Consider the following 23,075-nt stretch of genomic DNA (forward strand, 5'->3'; position numbering starts at 1 on the left):
TCGCTTCCCTGTGCCTCTTTTGACTTTTGTTTTGACACTCAGCCTTTAGGGAATCTCCCCAGACAAAACTTCATTTTTCTCCCCTGCACAAGGTCAAAGCTTGATTCGCCGTCATTTTTTTCATCTCACCTGCCGCCGAGCGCAACGACTATCTGCGTTTAGCACAAGCGGCTCGTTCTTTCTCTCTCTCTCTCTCTCTCTCTCTCTCTCTTGTATTGATGTAACAGGTGCTTAGCGCGACAGACAGCGGCAGTCAAAATAACACGTCTGTTTGGCTTTCAGGCTGCATGCTAAAGTTAGACATCTTTGAGGTTTTTTTTTCCTGCCGCTTGATGGAAGGTGATGCCGCTGCATAATGCATGAGGCAAGAGAGAGAGGGGAACACTTTGTCTGGCTGGCTTTTTATAGGCGCTCTGCTGCTATACGGCGAACAAACACGTACTAGAGCAGGGGTCGGCAACCTTTACTATGAAAAGAGCCATTTCACCCACTTGCCCACTAAAGAAAAATAGCCTGGAGCCGCAAAACGTTGTATGTTTAAAACAACATTGGAGGGAAAAAAAAAGACGAGTTGGAGTACTCTTGCTAGTACTGGAGATAAACTTTTGTTTTTAAATGAGCTCTAATTTATTTTTTAGAATCGTCAAATAACTCATTAATAATAATTAATAACTCAAATAACTCAAAGTATTACTCATTTCCCTTCATGTTAACCTGTCAGAGAGAACTGGATAGCATCCTGTCTGCTCATTCAGTCACCAGTCAGAACTCAGTCAGGATGCATTCATGGTCTCACACAAAGTTGGATTTTTGTAAACTCATAACAAAGACGTGCATTTTCACCACACGGGTGCTAAAAAATATTCAAGCATTGCAAAGGGAGCCGCAACAAAGTGGCTGGAGAGCCACATGCGGCTCTGGAGCCGCGGGTTGCTGACCCCTGTACTAGAGCAATACACACATAAGGTGCATGCTGGAGCGGCTCAAAGTGGCAGCGATGTCAAGAAAAAGACGCCTGGAAGTTGTCAGTGAGGAGTTTGTCTCACAGATGTTAGAAAATATTTTATAACCCGTGATCTTACTTGTAAGGGAAAGTGTCTTTTAGGTCTAAAAACGGGTGAGCCGGCGCACCGGGAGGGGAAAACCAAGACTTTACTTTACTTTTGCCCTCCAAAGTGTGGAGTTGTTATCTTTTTCATCACTCTTAATTCTCATTTAACCAGTCCGCTTGACATGGAATTATACTGCTGTTCATAGTAGTTGACCATTTATATATTTACACTCTATGCTTTGCATGTTATTTGCATTCTGCTTTAACATCATGCATATTTATGCAGAGTAATCCATCGTTTACCATGGTCAATCGGTTCCACACTCGACATCAGAGGTGTATTTTAGTTCATTTAGCCCTTGTTAGATTTAAAAATGCGCTTCCAGCGGGATGTTGAACGCCACTGCTGCCTCAACTGCTATTTTTATATAGATAGATATAAAGTATCTAGCTTATCTATTATGCCTGTGAATATCATCATGCTTGTGTTTCCACATTTTTTTCAATCTTACATTTTTACATTGCCGCTACCCGTCCGACACCCCACCCCCCTCACCATTAGTGGTGTTTTGACAACCCACCATGTCCCCTTCTGCCACCTCTAATACGGTTTAGCAAAGCATCATCTCTAGTAAAGCTGCATGTGGACAAGGAAACCCAGCGTTTTCAGCCATCCCAAAATTCCAATTGCGCACACCTCATTATCTGAAACTTTTGCATAGTTTAAAACTAGAATACAACATCCTAACTACATTTATAATATTACAGTTATCTGTATGCTCTGTAAGTGTGCTACTATGTCTTACAGAGCATTTGGTCCACCAGCCTTCAAGGTACCACAAATGTTTCTTAAAATGGTAGTTTAAAGTTAGCACTTTATGCTAGTGTTGCTGTTGTTTGTCTCCCTCTCTCCCACTCTATATGGTATCTATTACGTGGTGGAAAAGTAGCTGTGGGTCATCATCATTAACAAAAAAGAAGAAAGAAAGAAAGAAAATGCCATCTGAATGTAACTTAATTATAGCGCACAGTAAAAAGACAACAGTGACACCTCATCGATCGTCTTGTGCGGTTCCTAACGTTTACACAGCTTCATTTTGTGGCTGTCTGAAGAATCAGGTGGGGGGGGGGAGAGCTCCTTTCTGTCATTTTATCCGTGCTTTTAAGCCCCCCCCACCCCCTCAATTCCATTACGCAGAGCGCCACCGTGCCCGGCCCTCTGTCTCCGCTCAATCAAAATGTATCAGGCGGGCTTCGACGGGGGGTGTTTATCCCCGAGTCCTCCCGCACATATCAATGAATTGGCTCCCCCCTCCCTAGCCGTTGCTGGACAAACAAAACCACCACAGCTGCCCCTGCCTCGAAGACTGTCACAGAAATTCCAGCCACACACGGATGCTAGCGTGGAGCATCTAACGTTCATTTGCCATAACATGCCACAGGTTTGGACTTTGTGTATTATGATGGAGTGTTTTTAATGATTTTTCTTCTAAATTGTGATCATTAGGGATATCCCGATAAGATCTTCAGGATCAGCCTCTGTTCCACTGTATTTTGGAAGATCAGATGATATCAGCTTCGACCACAAGATTGGGCCGATCCGGTTGCTGTATCACATTTGTAACCAAGAGCTACATACCAACACGCTAGGCACGGTAATGTGCCTCAAAGCTGGTTGCTACTCAACTTAGAGGAAGAAAACACGACAACACCATGCAGGCATGTCCACGATGTAGCGCGGTGAAGTTAGATTCACCCTCGGATATTAGCTATAGCTACAGTGGAAGTTGTGCCAGGCTACTGTGTCATGGTGCGCTGCGCTCACTCTAACTGCTGGGTGTTAATAATACGGATATTCTGAATCACACCACAAATTGATAAATAATCATGTCCTACACTAAAAGTATTTTAGACACCTATTTTATCTTTTATTTGATGAGAGACCGAACTCATCAAGGTTTGTTGCAAACCAAACTATATTGTTGGTCATGCTGTGTAATAAAGTACATTCAGCAATACTTTAGTGTATTATTATTAATGCTATCAAGAGCTGTTTTCATAACCATATTCACTTCCACTAACTCATGTTTCTAACATGTTTTCATTTGCAATATGAGGTTTTCTAAAATTTGTTAATGTTCTGGTAAAACAAGCATATTGACTTTTGGCTTTGAAAATAAATGTTACAAAAATAAGTAGCTCTGGTCCATTTTCATTTTGTAAAAGTAGCTCTCACTAGAAAAAACCATGGTGACCTAATGCCCTAATATAGCCAGTTATACATTTAAACCTTTACACTGCATGGTTGGGATTGGGATCAGTGTCGGCCGATTTCACTGATGGATTATTGGGATTGTTATGTAGCTGCAAGTTAGCCTCTACTTAGCTTTGATCTCACACATTCATGTTCATTCAATGGCATTTAAAACATCTCAGAAGTTTTCGCCGTTTTTGTCGTTCATTGCTGATCTTAAACATTTGAGTCTCAGTTATCAACCCTGACAATTTTTATCAAATGCTAACAATTGTTAATACGTGACATTAAATTTAGCTAGTTTTAGTGTGTTTTGGTCATTTTTGAAATGCTAACATTGTAGAAGTAAGTTAGCTTCAGTGATACTTTGATCTATATTGTTTGTTTCTTTGGGCTTTTTCCTGATAATTGTTGACATTTTCAGGAATTTGTTCAAGCTAGCTTGCTTGTTTTTTGTAACTGTTCTTGTCGTGCTATCCTGTTCATGTTATTGCAATAGAATCGATAAAAAATTCATAGAATGCCTTTTTAGGGCAACATGGAGTCAATTCCCTTTCAGGGACGGTCCCCTAAGAAGAAGCTTTATTCCTTCCCTTTTTCCTTCCGCAATTATCAGTTCTTTTTTTCTAGTCAGCCCCGGAATAAATGAACAAACAGTCAGCCAGTACACAGCCTTTCTTCAATTTACCGCCTATTGTCAATTGGCTTCCCTTTTATCGTTTAGTGTTTTCTTCTTTCTCCATCTTAACCCGTGCATCCCTCTTTCGCCGCAACTGTCGCTCTTATTTACGCACGTCGTTCCAGGTAGTTTTTATCGCTGCCTTCCGGAGCCGGCGGATGGCAACAAAAATAAAAGGATGGATGGAAGATAGAGAATAGCTTTAAGGCTGCAGACGGTAAAAAAGCGTCAGCGTGATGACTCGTAGGTATATTAGCGCATGGTTTGCTGGTGTTTAATAGCGTAATATGACAAATTGAAGGACCGCCAGCAAGCCTTTATTTATTTTGATGCCGCTAGCGGTGATATACGACCACACGAGTCCACTGGCAAAATTGGTAGACAAAAACAAAAAAAAACACTCAACAAGCTGTTACGGCTCAATAACACTCTCCTGTAATCAACTCGCATTTTTGTTGTTTTACGAGGGGGAACATGGCACGAGGTGATTAGCATATGTTTTGGTGACATAAATTTGGAATTTATTGCGCTTGTCAAAAGTGACTGTCGAGCAAAGTCGATTATTAAGCGAGTAAACGACCTGAGAGGGTTTTATGTGAACTTCCTTAATAGCAGCACTCTGTCTGTTTCAAATCACAGGCACACAAATCTTGCATCGGCATGAATGCCACCACTTGACGAGCTCCCAAATACAGTATATATCTCAGAACAAAAACAAATACTGTGAGCTGCTGCTTCGTTGAAATAACTTTTTTTATGTCTTGTCAAACCTTGTTGTGGTCGTCAGCACTGCCAGACTGTGAGAGTTAGCCAAGCACTTCTTGTGAAACATTGTTTGATTCTGTAAGTGTGTAAAATAAAACCTTACAAAAATCTATTTTGGATGGAAACTCTGTATAAAGGGGGAATTGCATCCCAACATACGTGCTCTGACGTGCTGTGCTCTGCGCAAAAATCGCAACAGACACTCTCATGGCCTGCACGAATTTTCAAACCAGCAGACAGCATGCAAAGCCCGAAGGAAGAAAAATTGGGATGCAAATTAGTTTGTGTGTGCACACAGGAAAACCTTGCACATATCCAGGTCGCAATGGCAAGGCAGGGGAGGCGTACGTGTGTCGCAAGTTTACATTGTGTACATTGGCCGACCAGCCAGCCGACAACCCCCAGTTGTACACTGTGGTTCTCCCCACTTCTGTGTACACAGAGCGGCATAGCGTATCTGACATTAATGCGCCTTACCTGGCCACAGCTGGTGGCTTCTGCCGGGCCAACACGGTGGTTTCACAAAAATTGCGGAGACTGTTGGGATGTAAGACCATTGAAACAATACTTGATGTGGCAACACATGCCGTCATAATATCCCATGGTACAATAACAAACACATCAGTGTCAGATATAGTATGATGTGGCGCGTCTTTCATGAAAAACTAATTAAAAGAACAAATTCTGAAAATGAGAATTGGCGACCTGAATTTGTCCATAGGTATGAATGTGAGTGTGAATGGTTGTTTGTCTATATGTGCCCTGTGATTGGCTGGCCACCAGTCCAGGGTGTACCCCGCCTCTCACCTCAGGTGTATGTTCATTTACACCACTTTGCGCTTCGAATTTTACGGCTTCAAGGTCTCAATTGTACATAGCGTAATGACAGTATCACAACATTTTTGTTGTCTTTGTCAAAATATTGCAATTACATCATGTAATGTCTTGTGTGTTACTCTTGCCATTCTTCTGCAAATAATTATTGTCCTTGCTTTCGATAGCGGGTGAAGTGTCAGTCGCAAGGTTTGAGCCGTACAAAAGTGTAGAACTGTTCGAAAAGAAGGTAATCGGATGAAAGACCGGGGGATTACTTTGATGAGTAAAGGAGTAAGCTACAGTATGTAGCACTAGCTTGACGAGCAACAAGGTCTGGTTCTGATAAAAATGACGCCATATTCCAAAGCCTGTGTGTACGAGCTAGTCAAGAATCGTAGCATACATTTAGAACTTTGGGGGGGGGGGGGGTAAGATTACGCACCTCGTTTGTCAATGAACATAAATCGTAAGATTAAGATCTAGATTGGTATGTTGCATCACCAGTTAGATACTCCTGTCGGTCTGTCTGGTTGCTACGTAAGCCTTTGCAGTGGAACGTAACACGCACTCGGCCAGCGACACACACACCACATCGATGTGGCGGCGGCTGCATGGCACGGTTCCCAATTGGAGTGGCCTTAATAAGACCATCCATACCTTATCAGTTCTGTGTCTGGGCTACACAATAGTCAGATTGAGGGGCGACACAAAAGGCCTTTGAAAGGCTTTGTGCTCCGTGTGTGTTGCACTTTACCGCTTAAGTGTGTTTTTCTCTTATCTGAGAGAAAGTGTGTACTTCACCTATGATCTCTTCAACGTGGAAGGGGAAAAAATCCTTCCTTTTTTTGTCTGTTGCCTTTTGTCCACCGTTGTTGGCGAATTGGTCAACTTGTCAAAGGGAATTAGTCATTTGTTTTCAGTTTTTTCGGAGGCATGCTCATTTTGAAGCTTTCTGTATTGGATGGAAACCACTGCAGAATCTTTGAATCCTGGATTCAAGAATAGGCACACTCAACCTACACTCATACACTCAAAGATCTATCAAAACCCATCACCAACATCATCAGGAATCTCATTGGTGTTCTCAATAGTGCTGTAAAAGTGAATCACTGACTCGATTATTGATTATATGATTATATGATCAATTGATATCTATTTTGTTGTTCAATTAATAGTGTAAAATGTTTTAATATCCTCTGATTTCAGCCTTGCAAGTATGAATATTTTTTATGTTCTTTAGTCATTCATGAAAGCAGACATACAGTAAAGTCTCGTTATATCGATATTGTCGGGAGTCGGAAAAAATATTGATATAACCGGACTGTCGATATATCCGATCCTGCGCTGAACTGCATTAAAAGTGGGCAATAATGCATTCGACATTGTTCTATAGCAGGGGTGCTCACACTTTTTCAGCATGCGAGCTACTTTTAAAATGACCGAGTCAAAATGATCTACCCACTACAAAAATGCAAAACATCTATTTATTGTCAAATGTATTGAGGATTATTTGTACGTACAATGTATGTTGATGTACCTTACATAACCAAATGAGCCAATATTGCAAAACACACATAATTAACAATTAACATTTTTTGTAATTACCTCCACATTACTCCACATTTCCCTTCTTTGGTACTGCGATGGTAGAATCGCATATGAGGCAAACGCACTTCGAAAAAGACATTGTGGAAAAAAAAGTCCACCTCCCATCCGTATGGAAGTGATATGTTTTTGCCTTTTTACTTGGTCCAGCTACGTCACTCATTTTAGTGACCATAAACTTTAGCGAGGGCTTGAAATCTAACGCAATTCGCCGACTAGCTTAGCACTTTGCATCGTTGTTTACGCATGAGCGGTGACCTAAAGGTCAAAATTTAGGTGTCATCTGACTGGTTGTCCTGTTTGTCAATCAAGTAACGGGGATGGCTGATAGGCTGACATCGTAAGTTCTGCTGCACTTAGAGACGTTGTTTGATTTGATTGGTCGCCCGAAGGGCAACATTCAGTTGTCATCTGAATGGCTGCCCTGTATATCAATCAAGTGACGGCATTGACGCGAGGATGATATTTTTTTAATGTCACGCCGCGATCGACCAGCGATCGACCAGTAGATCGCGATCGACTTAATGAGCACCCTGTTCTATAGTATAGAACAATGTCGAGCAGCTTAAATCAATCTTTGCTTAAGGATTTCAATACCAAAAAAGAACACGGCGAACGGCTGCTTCCAGTCAACTTTATTTTTCACACTTCCACCACCAGAGCACAGCACACACACCGATTCCCGCACTTCCTGGTTCACAGGTCATGCTCAACCCGCCCCACATAGCTGGCCAAACACATGCCTGCAACAGAAGAACCAACTGCGTTCGTGGTTTCTCTCGTGTGTATAGAATAAAAAGATATCTGAATACAACACAATTAAATACATGTATTTGTACGCTTGTGTCTTCGTTGGAATAGGTGTGTATGCTATGTCAGTTGGTTCTTCTGTTGCAGGCATGTGTTTGGCCAGCTATAGTAAATTGGTGTTTGTCATTAACTACAAATAATCATTACTTGCAGCCCGAATTCTGAATAAAGCGTTTATTTCCACTTTTCACACTTTATGTCTACTTGAATCAAGGGAACAAATGGACTAGCATGAAAAAGTGAGATTATATTGATCGGTTGTTTGGCAAAAGCTACACAACCACTCTTTACTTTTTTTTAACTTTGTGGTAGGGTGGCACAATACCCACTAAATATCAGCGAGGTTTCCATTGTTACAGTCAACATGAATCTGGACAACACTTGTCAGCAAGAATATACAAAAGACAGTTTTTGTGGAGTTGTGGCACAAATGTCCACAGTGAGAATTCTTCAGTGAGCATCTGCACAGAGGGTGTACATTTTAAAGCTTTGTGTTTTTATTCTTAGAGGAATGATGGAATCCACTGGAGCATCTTTGAATGAGTCCTAGATTAAACAATAGACACACATCATACACTTACCCTTAAGCTAGCTTTCTAAAGCCTCCCAAGGGTCATCAAAAGCCATAAGGAACTTGCATGTTTTTCCAAAAACAATACCCCAAATGAGAAGAGCATGAGGCATGCCTTGTGGAGAACAACAACAACAAGAACAACAAAGCATTTATGACCATCTAACGTTTTGAAATCTAAATGTAACCAGAACTTAGTGTCTGGAACACGATTAAAGCCTGCGGTTTTTACCAAGCCAGATTCATATTACACCCGCTCGTTAACAGAATATGCAGAGAAATGGGCCTTGATGACATGTCCCATATGACAACCTTTTTCTCGGCGAAATATGATAAAACTTGTTTGCAGTGCATTTTGTGGAGGGGTGCCATAAAACCCAATTAATCACTCTTTATCCTTTTCATCATTACAGTCCACTTGAATCGACGCAAGCAGTTATTTCAATCACGGTGCGCAAAAGTTACACAACCAGTTCTTGTTAAAATTTGTGAAGGACCTGTACAAAAACTCCATCACCTTTAGTGATTTCAGCAAATTGGGGCTAGCAAAGTGCAACATCAAAAGCTTTTTTTTGGGGGGGGTGTTGAGCTTGTCCATGAATCGGCCAATAGACAAGCCAAAATTGTATTCCAAACTGAACTATAAGCTGTTGTCAAGTGAACGTTGTAAGAAATGACTTCCAGCGTGGGGGTGGCAGCTTGGACAAAGCCTGACTGGATAAGGTCACCCACCATTTGTATAGGTATGCTAGCCTGGCGTGATCGGTATTGATTTGTACAATTTCATGTTTGACAGTTGCTGTAGTAGAGGCTAGGATGTTTATTTATGTTATTACTTTATTTGGTGCAAACAAAGAAAGATTGTGAGCTCCAATGTTTTTTTCCTCTCTCTCTCGACTGTCACAACATTTCTATGAGTCGTATATTTGCATTCAATCAGTCCTGTTTTGGCATGGCTGAGAGATGCCTGATGGGCGGCTGTCATTTCCTTGCCCAAGTGGAGTGGCATTTATTGACATCCGTCTTTGTGCAATGCAGACGCTCCATCCGCATTAGATAATAATGCTCCCTTTTGTCTGACACTGACATAGAGGTGTGCTTTGGCTTGTTAGAAAAGCACTATGTAAATTTGATCCATTTTGGTTATTATTATTTTCTGTTTTTAGTTTGCAATGTGTTTAGTCTCAGTATCCATGCATATTTGAACGCAGGTAACAGGATTAAAAGTAAAAATGTACTGTAAGCATGACATTTGGAATATTTTTAAAATGCAAAATCCTGCCAAATTGAATGGACATGTGTTTAAGTTTTGTCACTGTTGTAGTGCACTTGAATTGGCACAAAGTTGAGTTGTGTTTATCACTGATCGTTACCTGGAATAAACTAAACAGTGTTTTTGGAGGGGTGGCACAAATACACAATTCTAGTGGGGTTTTGAGGAGGGGTTGCAAGCTTTCTTCCCGACTTTTACAGTTTTACTACTTGAATTGGGGCACAATGAGGCTAGCATGAAAGGTCGAGATATAATGTTTTCATTGCTGAGTTGCTTAGCAGGAATACACAAAAAGCTACACTTTTTCCAGCCACTTTTTGTTTTTATTCAACTTTGTTGAAGAAATCCAGTGCACCAGACATTTTTTTTCTCGACACACAGCTAGTTTTGAAGACAAGACATAATAATTGCAATGGTGACAAGAGAGCAAGGTTGTTAAGTGCCATGAACGTGACAGCCATCGTAGCTTCCCTGTGAGACAAAAATGAGTTCCGAACGAACCGCATTGCTTGTTTGTGTTCAAGATAAAATATCACTGGGGAAAAAAAAAAACACATTTGCAGTCGGTGTAGCAGAGACTAGCAGATAACTATAGCTAGCTAGGTAGCTGCCGCCACAAAGACAGTGGAGCCAGGCAAAATGTGGAAACAAAGATGGGAGAATAGTCAAACTTCAAATTGTGCGCGATCACACAAGATACATAAGATAGGCGTACAATGTGACAAGCTGTCGTCAATTGACTACAGTTTTCACAGACTGTTTTATTCTCATGCTAATAAGCTACTTCCTTGGCTACACATACACAAGTAGACTAAAAATTAACTCCCAATGTCTCATATTTTAGTCTCAAAATGCGACCGTTTAGTCACAGTCTAGAGCCCTGCTCTATGTTGAATAGAGATGTGGTAACTGTTGTTTTCATTGTGGCCGTCCACTTCAATTGAGACAGAGTTGTGTTGTTGTGTTTATCACTGTTTGTTTGGTAGAATACACAAAATGGTATTTGAGAAGACTGACACAAAAACAATACGTTTTAGTGAGGTTCTTTCCGCACCATAAGGCGCACCTCAATTACAAGGTCTATTAACACATACGTAAGGCACATGCTAAAACATGCGGTCCACAAACAATAAGGCAACAGAAGCCAAACAGTGAGTTTAGTTTAACTCCGTACTGCATGTGTTACATCATGTTCTCTGATTGGTTTATCGCTGTTACCGTATGAATTACGTCTCTGTCAGCGGGAAATGGTTCGACCGTCAATAGTAGCACAACAGCATTACACATAAGGCGCACCTTGGTCATAAGGCGCACCATAGATTTTTTGAGAAAATTAGAGTGCGCCTTATAGTGCTGTGTTCATTTCATGAAGTGTTCATTTCCACCTGTTACTGTTATTGCCTACTTAAATGGGGGCGAAATGGGACTAGCATGGAAGGTTGAGAGAAATTGGTTATGGTAATGGTTTTATTTCATTTGAACATGCATCAGATTCCAATTGAGTGCATCCCATAATCAGTTCCCAGTTCCACATGTCCAAAAGGAGTAGGAAGAAGCAAAGCTTATTAAATCCTACCCCTCCATCTTGTACTCCACTAACTGTTACATTTGTTCACTTCCTGCTTTCCTAATATAGTTTAAGTTTTTGGTTTTTTTTGGTCACGTACCGAAGTAGGAGGTGATATGAGCATCCAATGACATAATGGACGTAGTCCTAGCATAGAAGTGTTTCATATGTACTTCTTCCCTGAGATCATATTTCTCCTCTCTTGTAGAGAAGTATTGGATGACATTTTTAGCTAATTGCTTATTTTTAGCCTTTTTGTTCCTAACATGCTAGCTTGGACTCGCTTCTTCTTCTTCTAGTTTTTCAGCAAGCAGACTCCTACTTTATGAATACATGTGACGTACATGTACATGTGATGTACATGGATATTCGGATGTATGGATGTATGTCCGAGTACTAGAGAAGTATTGGATGACATTTTTAGGTAATTTTTATTTTTTTAGGTAAAAGTTATTTTTTGCCTTGACATGCCTTTTGCATTATTTTAGCTGTTTGAAGATGAACTATATCAGCAAGTTGAAGTATTTGTGATTTTACAAATAAGGAGTTAGTATGTTCTCTGTAGGCGGCATTATGAATTATCCTATTGTTTTGATGGTTTAGTTAGCAGGAATAAGCACATCTACAAAAAAACACAAAACTCTTAGTGATGATCTGAACAGAGATGTGGTTTGAAGTCTTATTTATGACAGTCCACTTGAATTGGGACCATGTTGGGTAGTTGTATCTTATGTATCTCTTGCTGTGTGTTAGCTGGAACACACAAAAGCTACAGGTGGCAGGGGAGGAGTGCCACAAAAAAAACCTTACATTGAAAAAACCCCCCTGCATACAGGTGTTACAGGACTTTGATTTCACTTTCCACCTTTACTTGAATCAGGGCTGTGTGCTCTACTGAGTGCTTCCCGACCTTGTTGCTGTGTTTTCTCTCCATATCTTTAAGGTTTTATGTTAGAACACAGCCAATTTGAAGTACTTGTTGGCATCCTGGAAGTGAGATGACATGTCTGCATCCATCCCAAGCAATCCCCACGTTGTCATTTATCTTGGCGGATCACTCTGTGAACATGTCAACTCCGACAATAATCAAACCTGTGTGTACCGTTTTCAAGGCGATGCGTTTGAAGATCTCTCCAGCAGGCTTAAGGAAAACCATGGCAGCTATGTGGCAATCCGTGTCACCTTAATTGCTTTAGAGCACTTTCAGATATCTCTCAGGAGTTTTATAGGCTTTGTTCCAAGCCCGGGGCTCAGGGTTTTTTTTGGGGGGGGTTGTAACGGAGCCCTTGGCCAGGCGCAGACTTTTGCTGTTGTCACATATTGTTTAGTTAGCTAACCTTTAAGGCCACATAATCAAATATTGACCCTTGGTCTTGTCCGACCTTGTGAGCTTAACCTGTTACAGCTTAACGGTGCTTCGATTCACGAGGGTGGAAACCAAAACACGTTGAATAAATCTTTGGGTTTTTGCTTTGCTTTTACTATTCAGGATGCAACTAGTAAATCATTAGTAACGACCACTGTTATTTACAATGTCATTTTCAAACTTGACTTGCAACGCGAAGGCTGCTGGTGATTGTTTCTTGATGGCTTGTTCTCCTCTGCGTCCGCAGGAAGATGCACAGCGGGATGAAGACCTATGGCTGCGAGCTGTGCGGGAAGAGCTTCCTGGACAGCCTGCGTCTGCGCATGCATCTGCTGTCTCATTCAGGTAAGCGTATCAAGCCCACCCCCGAGCCGCCTGGCATTGGCCGTCATGCCTGCTTTGTGTCACTGTTTTGAACGCACTTTCACTGGCTCGTCATGGAAGTGTAACACAAGATGTGTCTGCACATCGTCACCCTTTAGTACTTTCAATTTTATGACCTTAAGTGGTTTTGCAGAACAGAACACACTATGCCCACTTTTACACGCACTGCATACTGGAAGGAACTAAGTGGAATTGCTGGGTTGCAGCTTGCTTTGTTGCGAGACACTGAGTTCAGTTACCACAGAGATGTTCTGGTTCGCTATCATGCCCAATACTTAGACATGGTGGTGGAGGACCGAACCCTGCAACCTTTAGGTTTGAAGGGTGGCCGTCTCCCAACCTGAAAGTTGCAGGTCCGATCCTCCGTCCTTCATGATCATCATGTCATGTGTTTTGGGGCAAGTTACTGAACACGCGATAGTTGATACTGATGCTAACAGTGTCAAAGTGTTTTGACTACCTTGGAGGCAGAAAAGCATGATACATGAAAGCCCATTTACTCGCCAAATACACAATACAAACAAGGTATCTTCAAAAAATAGCTGAGTGTGATGAAGAGGTTCCATACAATCTTAAGAAGAAATACTTTTCTTAAGATTCAAACCACTTTCCCCAACATCAACTGTCTGGTGGTCCGCACCTGCAAGATGTTCAAGAACAACAAAAGTACAAAGATGCATCATTTCTTTCCACCTCTATGACAAGAGTGAGCTGATGTTTTGAGAAACTACTCTACTCTACTACTGCTGATCGTATGGTGTTGGTTCAAAACTTGGGGGAAACATTTTTTTTTAAAAAAAACAGCAGCAACTGTTACATAGGGGATCTTGGACAGGCGTTTTCTGGATCAGATTCCTAAAAAAAAAAAAAAAGCAAATAATTTTCAAATAGATGGTATTTGACTAGCAATTTTGCAGTAGATCTTTAAAAACTGCACATCTGTTGCAGTATATAGAGGATCTTATAGAGGACTATTTTTTTGCAGAAGTCCTGTCACAGAGAGGATCTTTGACTTTTTTTTTTTTTTTTGCTGTAGATTCCAATAGCTTTGTTATTAGATCTTTGAGTACATTCGTACAATTGGTCCATAAAACCAGTAGCTGGTTAATCATTTTCACCTGCAACTGGCTACAAGTAGCATATTCCTAAATATAGCATAAACCTACTGACATATACAGTGTTCTCAACAGTGTTCTTTGTAATTAATTTATAATTTAGTATTCTCACTAAATTTTTGCAATAGGTCCTTATAAACAGCAGCGTGCTCACACAGGATTTTTAACTAGAACTTTTGCAGTAGATTCCTATAAACAGAAGAGTGCTTCTGTCATATAGAAGATCTTTTACTTGTGTTTTTGCTGCAGATTCCAAAAAACAGCACCGCCCTCTTCCTGGACCTTAGATGAGCGTTGATTCTTAAAAAGAGCATGACACTCCTTTCATATACTGCATATCAGCTCTAGTCATTGACTGGTGTTTTTTTTATGCAAGCCGTTAAAAACAGGAGATGGTTCCTGTTATAACTGGATCCTTGACTCTCCTTTCTGCAGCAGTCAAAAACTCAGATAAGAAGAATTTTTTATGAGCATTTTTGCATTAGGTCCTTAAAAACAGCATAAGGTTCCTGTTATAAACTTAGACTTGCGTTTTTGTAGCAGGTGTCTAAAAACCGATGAGTATTTGTGCATCAGATTCCAAGAAAAGTACATAAATGAGTTTTGCATTAGGTCTTTAAAAACAGCAGGACGCTCATTTCACATCCAGGATTTTTGCAGTACATTTCTATAAACGTGAGAGCACTTGTGTCATGTAGAGGATTTTTGACTTTTTACATGTGATGTTCTACCTTGACGAGTATTTTTGGTTAAGTGCAGACTTTTGCCTCTTCGGCATCAGTTTTGCTTCTGAGTTGTCTTTTCTGACGATGAAAAGGACAAGAGGAGTGTTTGTGTCGGGACAGGAGACGGTTAGGAAAGAGACGATGCGGTGGCAAAGATGCTTTGATACTTTTTCTTGTACGCTCTACTTGTCTTTTTTTTTTCTTCCGCCTCCACCATTTTTGACTTTCAAGGCTTTTGTGGGTCTGACACAGCGTCTCCATGTTGACTGTCATGATGACACTTTGCCACGTCCCAAAGCCCTCAGCCTCAGCCTCAGCCGCCGCCACCATCATCATCATCATCATCATCATCCTACTTCAAGCGGCTTCACAGAGACAGAATATCACAGACATGAAGAGAGAGAGCAGAGACACTCTTTGGTATGCTGAGCACCACTGATGTCTGCTACCTCCCCTTCCCTCTAGCACTGTCTCTATGTCTCTTCTCTATGTCTCTCTATGCCTGCCTGCCTGCTTCTATGTCTGTCTGTCTTCCGGTGCTTATCCTCCCATTGGTTGGTATAGTCTGTCTCTCTTGTCTTGCTGTCAATCAATGTTGCCAGTCTTTCTCTTTGTCTGTCTTCCTGTCTGTCTTTCTGCACTTGCCTGTCTATCTTCCGACCCCAATTGTACCTGTGTGTCTCCTTTCTGTCCCTGTCCCTGTACCTGTCTGTCTGCCTATCTGTCATTGCGCAATGTCTGCCTGTCTCTCTGCACCTGTATAGCCGTCCTTCTGCCTCACAGGCTCGTCTGGCTTTTTTTTTTTTTTTTTTGCCTTTTCGGTTGCCTTTCTTCAAGTGAAGCAACCTCTTTTTGCCACTTTGTCTGCCTTTTGGCCTATCTGTCTGCTTGTCTGCTCCCTCGCCCACCTGTCTGTCTGTCTGTGCGGACGTGTTGTTTGTAGACGTTTGGCTCGCATCCAGTCTGGGCTGCGTGCCACCGCTGAGCGAGGGTACAGTATGTACAGTCTACCCTGTGCCAGCTATTTTTATTCATTTTTTTTAATCCATTCTGTCTGCTCCCATCATATTGTTTATTTTCATTCTTAAACACCTTACCTCAAGTCTGCTCCCTCTTCCGGATCAGAATTTCAATCATTTAACCCTCAGAAAGCCCCTCAAAAATGGTGTGGTCTCAAAAGCTGCCATAAAAACATAACACTAATATCTTCTTGCTTAGACCTGTCACTCAACTTCAGTTCTAAATTGTGTAAATCTTAAAATAATACACATTGACATGTTTTCTATAAGAAACCAAGTTGATTGAGATAAGCAAAAAAGTAGGAAAAAGGGACCTGAAAGGATGGGAAATGTGGCCTGGCTGTCTGGTTGACACATTTTAAAATGTTGATTTTATGAGGATTTTGTTAATGAAAATCATTACATATGGAGTAACACAACCAAGGCTTTGAGCAACAAAAAAAACAAGCAAGAATTTTCCTGCAAGGACAAACAAGTACACACACTCAGGGAGCCCAGAGGGTTAATCCTCCTTAATATTCCTTTTATTCAAATAAAGCCCTGAGAAATGTCTCAACTTGTTGATGACATGAGGTCATCCACTGATTATGTCATCGTTTTATCTGTTCTGCAAAAGTCATAGCACGGAATGTTAGCATTGACTTGCCACCATCTGCTCTCAAGAGCTCCAAATGTTCCTTCCCTCGCAGCAACATATGATATAGTTGTTTTCCAAGCCGCTATGTCCAAACCACACTTAAGTCGACAGCATAAAAAGATTACCAGTATCTCCTCGCATGTCCTCATCTTAGTAAGTGGCTTATAAAATGTTTTGTGTTTGTGCACACAGTTTAAACATGTTTGATACATGCAACTATGAGAACATCATGGTACTTAAACATGAACTTTGAGGGGTGCCATCATGTTGTCATTCACAAGCATATACGGTCCATATTTGATGATGATAATAACAGTGATACGGTCGAAAACAGTTTTCACAGTGCAGTCTTCCCCCATTTATTGAGACCAAATGGTTCCAGAGTTGATCGTTGTAATTATGTGAATTGGATTCCTTGTTCATGAATGGATATTTTCATAGTTACAGCATAGTAAACCTGTTTTCCAAATACGACTTTTATCATTATTAGAGCACTGTAATAACACCCCGAAAGTCACCTTTATACTTCTGTTATTCTTTGTTTACACCACATTGGGCAACACTAATGTGTAGGTTACGGCATCACTGCAGGGACATAAGTGATGGTCGCCGCTCATAGCATATAGCAAGTTAGCCAGCTCGTGTATTTGTTCTAAACCTGAGGTGTGCAAAAGGACAAAGTAAGAAGCCAAAAATGTACCACTTCCACATGGAATGGGAGAACTAATATCTTATCAATGTAACATTACTGCCACCTAGTGACCACAATACTGCATGTGACTTGTCTTGTATTGCGCTTGGATTTTTTTTTACTGTTGAAACAGCGCTTGTTAATTAATTACTTAATTTTTCAAAAACTGTGGTGGAGCGATGTTCAAACTGCAATATCGTTATCTAAAAATAAACAATGGCAAAGTGAATCAAACAAATAAGCAAATAACATCACTAAAAGGGAATAAGCCGTTCGTCAGTTATGTAACAGTGAATGGATTTTTATTTTATTTTTAATTTTGTCGTGTTTTATTTTTAAGCTACATTTTCCACAGTATGTATTTATTTTTTTTCATTTTATTAAAATATGATTAACATCTAAAATACATGAGCAAAATTAATACAAAACCGACATTCATCTGTAATTTTCCCAAGTGACAGTTTGAGTTTCCTGTCTGGGCTTTGGGTTCCGTTTTGCACGCTCTTATTTTGTATATGACTTCCTGTTTTCCCGTGTCTGCTTTAGTTACCATAGTCACCCACACCTGTCCCTAATTTCTGTGTGTATTTAGTTCAGGTGTGTGCTTCTCCCTGTGTGGGATCATTGTTGTTTGTCCGTCAGCTACCTGAGTTGCGTTACCTTCTGCTGCCGGCATTATTGCTAAAATAAATATTATTTACCTGCATTTGGTCCTGCTCTCTGCATCCTGGGGTCGCACCGCAAAGCTCTCAAGCCGAACCGTGACAATTATAGAAATATAAAGTACACAAATATTCATATAGTGTTAGTATTTTAAAAGATACCAGTTAATATACTAGATGGATCAATTAATGAACATTTTTTTTTATTTTATTTTGAGTTTTTTCATTTACATTTTTATTGCTATTTATTAGTTAGGAAATAATTAAATTGCAAAATAAATCTACATTATTAACATAAATATAATCATATGTATTGTCCACATTATTTGAGATGTCAGTATTGCACATAGCAAATTAAGTCGGCCATCCAATTTCTTTTTTTGTGACTTTTTATGAACACTAAAACGCTTAATTCTTGTTATTGTTAAGGTTATGATTATTTCGCTTGAACACATGACAGGATGTTATGATGATTAAAATGCCCTTGTTGGCCAACATATTCCATGTATTGTGGGTTCAAAATATTTGCTGTTGTGTGTGAGTGTGGGAGCGAAACCAGATAATTTGGGCACAAAAACACGGTAACAAGAGGGCAAAAGTCCTGCTATTTGCCTTCCAACGGTGGTTTGTGTGTGTTTGTGTGTGTGTTTGTGTGTGTGTGGCTGTTCTGGCGTTGCGCCGTCTCTTCCCTCACTCCGATGACGACATATTTGTGCCGGCAGGTCTGGATGTTCTGCCAGCATTCCAGAATTTATGATCGCTCGCAGATGTGAGTCCAGGAACACACTGTACTGTACCCAAAGCCAGAAATTAATGAAACTTGACTGCCTTCCAGGCCACAAAATTCTCAATCGTGCATGTGAGAGTGAGGACGGGAGGCTCCTGGGACGGAGAAACGAGTGGCAGGGGAAGAGAAAAAAATCAATCTATTAAAAGCAAGATGCAGGAAAGGAAGTAGTTGAGAAGAAAAATGAAAGTAGAGCCTAAGGGGGAGTTTTTACATTGACGTTTTTGTGTGCTACAGCTGATATTATGTCCACACGACACACAGGCTACAGAGCTTTGCTGGGAATGTTTTCTTGGCAGGCAATTTGGCGGTCAATCTTCATTGTCAAGACCACATGACGACTTGGACTGGCGAGGTTACATGTTAACATTGGTCAGCCGTCGTATTATTTTAGGTATACCTGACATACTGTACTTACAGTAGGAATGCTTGTTTTTAGCAATGTTAGCAATAGCCAACCATATTGTATGTCACGATACATTTTATAATAATTGTCAGAATAGCGTTAATAAGATATACGGACAGTAGCTTCAAAACCCTTCTTTTAAGGTATGTTCTAGCTGTGTTAATCTAGCTGTTAGCATTGAGTCGCGTGGTTATGGCGCAGTTGCGTAGTGGTGTGGTCTGCGAATGGCATTGTGTATGTTCATGAACTGCTTGCAAAATACCTGACTTTCATAAACAAATCCGATGTAGAGGCTTTACATTAGGGGCAGACCGTAGAAATGCCCCACCTTATCCATGAGATGCTGCTTTTCAGTTTGTGTTTTGAGAGTTTTGATAGTTGTGTTTTGAGATGTTTGAGTTTTGATCATTTAAACCCAAGCCAAGCCGAATTAAAAAAAAATAATAATTAATAATAAAAAATACTTAAAATTATGTAGAACAAATTTTTAATTATCTGATTTGTATTTGGATTTTTTTTTTGGTTAAACATTTTAAAAACAAAACAATATTATTGATTCATGCTTGTCATTGGATGGCAGCCATGTATTCAGCTTCCTGTGGTGCATAATGTGGACATACGGGTCTTGCGGAGGTTTATGTATCTCATTTAAACTTTACTTCCAGCAACGCGTTGATGTACCGTCATGGACTCCATTGGGACGACACAGCAGAACCAGGAAGGGATGGTCCTCCCTGGGGATGCAATGCAGGGGTCAATTCATGACACTTGCATCTCGCCCCTGCTGTCACGCTGATATTTTTATAACCGTAAGCAGTGATTAAGTCGAGGGTGAAGTGAAGATTCACAGGAAACAACAGCAAACTGCTGTATTGCCTTCGCCAGAACCCCGTGTAGCTGTTTTGTCCATCTTGGAAAAGCGTCATGTATTTAAAGAAATAAGACGTAAAAATAGCCAAGGCTGTATTGTGTGTTAGTGTGTGAGTCATCGTTTGTGCGTCTGTGTGTGCCAATAATGGGATTTAATTTGGTGTAGTTCAACGTATCACCAGTAAGTGCACTCCCGAACGACACTAGCCTCCATTGCTGTTGCCAGCTCAGCTGTTGGCATTGCCATACATGTGCAATTTTCTAACAGAATTGGTTTTTAAATGGCTGAATATGAGAAAAAAGATCATATATTGCATTCATTACCCTGTTTTTGCACAATGAAGATTTTATCGCCTGTTTCAATCCATCTTTTTTTGGATTCTTTTTTTAAATTCGTCATCTTTTTAAAGTGACTTATATCCTTATGATATAAATTTCATCTGAGATTTAACAGAACCAAGCATCACACAATACAATAACTTCCTGTGTGGCAAAGTCACAACCTTGTCCTGCCATTCTTCTACACACAGAAAATAACCCATGTCTGTTTTGTCACTATTTTAATAAATAGTATTTATGTTGTTTCCTTTTTCACATCAAGATCTCCTAAATTCACTTGAACAGTTGATCTGGCATCAATTCAGAGTACCCTGCAATTACAGTTGCTGCAAATCATGACACAAACGGAGGTTCCAATCTCCGTTTGGACATCTTTGTGTGGAGTTTGCATGTTCTCCCTGGGTTTTCTCCGGGTAGTCTGCTTTCCTCCCACATTCCAAAAACATGCTAGGTTAATCAGCCACTCCAAATTGTCCATAGGTATGAATGTGAGTGTGAATGGTTGTTTGTCTATATGTGCCCTGTGATTGGCTGGCCACCAGTCCAGGGTGTACCCCGCCTCTTGCCCACAAACAGCTGGGATAGGCTCCAGCACCAGCAGGATAATCGATACAAAATGAATGAATGAATAATACGTGATTTATCTCCTCAGAGACAAAAAACAACAACTGTACTCATGTATTCTAACTTTATTAACTGTTTATTCTAACTGTTTCTAACTGTTTATTCTAACAGTGCGATTGATGTTGCTGGGATAGGCTCCAGCACGCCGGCGACCCTAGTGATGTGTGATAATCCAGTAATTTCATGCACGATGATATTGGCACCGGCGACAAAACTGGAAGTGGTGGCTAATCTAATGTATCTCCCGTCATTCTGTCATTCCTGTACACGCAACAAGTTATGTATTCATGATTTGCTATTTAAGACGGCTTAACTGTTTGTCATCTGTTTCGATGAACATGTACAAGCCATTGAAACATTGTTACACTTGCAAGCACAATCAGTTCACCAAAGGTTGTCATTCAGTTAAAAATAAATGGAAGTAATGATACATTTTTCTTTTTCAAGTAGCGATCTGTAAATTAGCTGTAAAAGGTTGATCAGGCATGAATTCAGAGAACCCTGCAATTAGTACTGCCACAAATAATTGTGTGACAATCCAATAATTTGATGTGTGACGACATTGACGCTGGGTGGGACAGTTTGAACATAAAAGCCATTCTCTTGGGTGGAAAACTTCACAAACGATGCCCTGCCTAAAGTCAGTCACTTATTAGAGAGCTTAAATAGTACAAGTTGAAGCCTTACCAAGTATGCTAATATGCTAGCTAGCACAGGCAGAATGAACGTGTTAGTTGTCAAACCATACTTAAGCTTGTTTCACACAACAATCTCGGCTTCATCCCTGATGTAACGCTAACCTCGGCAAATCGAGATATCGCTGCCAATCTGCTAATGAAAAGGATCAATGAACACCATCATTACGATAGAGACCATTTTGGTGGCTTCAATATGAACTAATGACACACTGTAAGAAGTAACGCCTTGAAGTAGAATGGATTACACCAGGGGTGCTCACACTTTTTCAGCATGCAAGCTACTTTTAAAATGACCGAGTCAAAATGATCTACCCACTACAAAAATGCAAAACATCTATTTATTTTCAAATGTATTGAGGATTATTTGTACGTACAATGTATGTTGATGTACCTTACATAACCAAATGAGCCAATATTGCAAAACACACATAATTAACTATTAACATTTTTTGTAATTACCTGAGTTTACTTTGATGACTTGCACTGAATTGAACCAGCCAGGGATGCATAGTCCGGACAGTAGCTGCTGATAGCCAGCCTCAAGCACACTTCCAAATGTTTATCAGTCATGGATAATATCCGTATCATAATATCCGTATAATATTCCATATCCGTATGGAAGTGATATGTTTTTTGCCTTTTTACTTGGTCCAGCTCCTTCACTCATTTTAGTGACCATAAACTTTAGCGAGGGCTTAAAATCTCGCAATTCGCCGACTAGCTTAGCACTTTGCATCGTTGTTTACGCATGAGCGGTGACCTAAAGTTGTCATCTGACTGGTTGTCCTGTATGTCAATCAAGTAACGGGGATGGATGATAGGCTGACATCGTAAGTTCTGCTGCACTTAGAGACGTTGTTTGATTTGATTGGTCGCCCGAAGGGCAACATTCAGTTGTCATCTGAATGGCTGCCCTGTATATCAATCAAGTGACGGCATTGATGCGAGGATGATATTTTTTTAATGTCACGCCGCGATCGACCAGCGATCGACCAGTACCACCTCCGCGATCGACCGGTAGCTCGCGATCGACTTAATGAGCACCCCTGGATTACACTGCCTTGGCATTTGGGACTCTAAGGTAGCCGCTATTCTCTTCTTGCAGCCTGTCAATCAAACAATTTGACGTAAGTTTTGATCATGCTTTTTTCCCGTATTTTCCCCAGCTTGAAAGGTTTTTTTTGTTTGGTTGCTTAGTAGCAAGCGGCCCTCTGCTGCCTTAATGGGCCAGATTTGGTATTCCGCTCTAATGTCAGGTCTTATTTTTGTATGCGAGACAAGTGTTTTGATGGAGTGTGATTGCTGAAACGTCTGTGGCGCTCCTTTTCTTCATCGCTCTCTTTCCTTTCTTTCTTTTTTTT

The 23,075-nt window shown here is 40.5% G+C and overlaps 1 protein-coding gene across 2 annotated transcripts in view; it reads left to right on the forward strand.

Moving 5' to 3' along the window:
- Positions 1–23,075, forward strand: part of zbtb16a (zinc finger and BTB domain containing 16a) — a 137,340-nt gene that overhangs the window by 36,771 nt on the left and 77,494 nt on the right. For both annotated transcript variants that reach the window (XM_058078539.1, XM_058078540.1), the window contains exon 3: positions 13,005–13,102. In XM_058078539.1, the coding sequence (XP_057934522.1) occupies positions 13,005–13,102 (98 nt within the window). The remainder of the gene's footprint in view (positions 1–13,004; positions 13,103–23,075) is intronic.

The sequence above is a fragment of the Doryrhamphus excisus genome, chromosome 7 (assembly GCF_030265055.1).
Source record: "Doryrhamphus excisus isolate RoL2022-K1 chromosome 7, RoL_Dexc_1.0, whole genome shotgun sequence".
Taxonomy (NCBI): Eukaryota; Metazoa; Chordata; class Actinopteri; order Syngnathiformes; family Syngnathidae; genus Doryrhamphus; species Doryrhamphus excisus.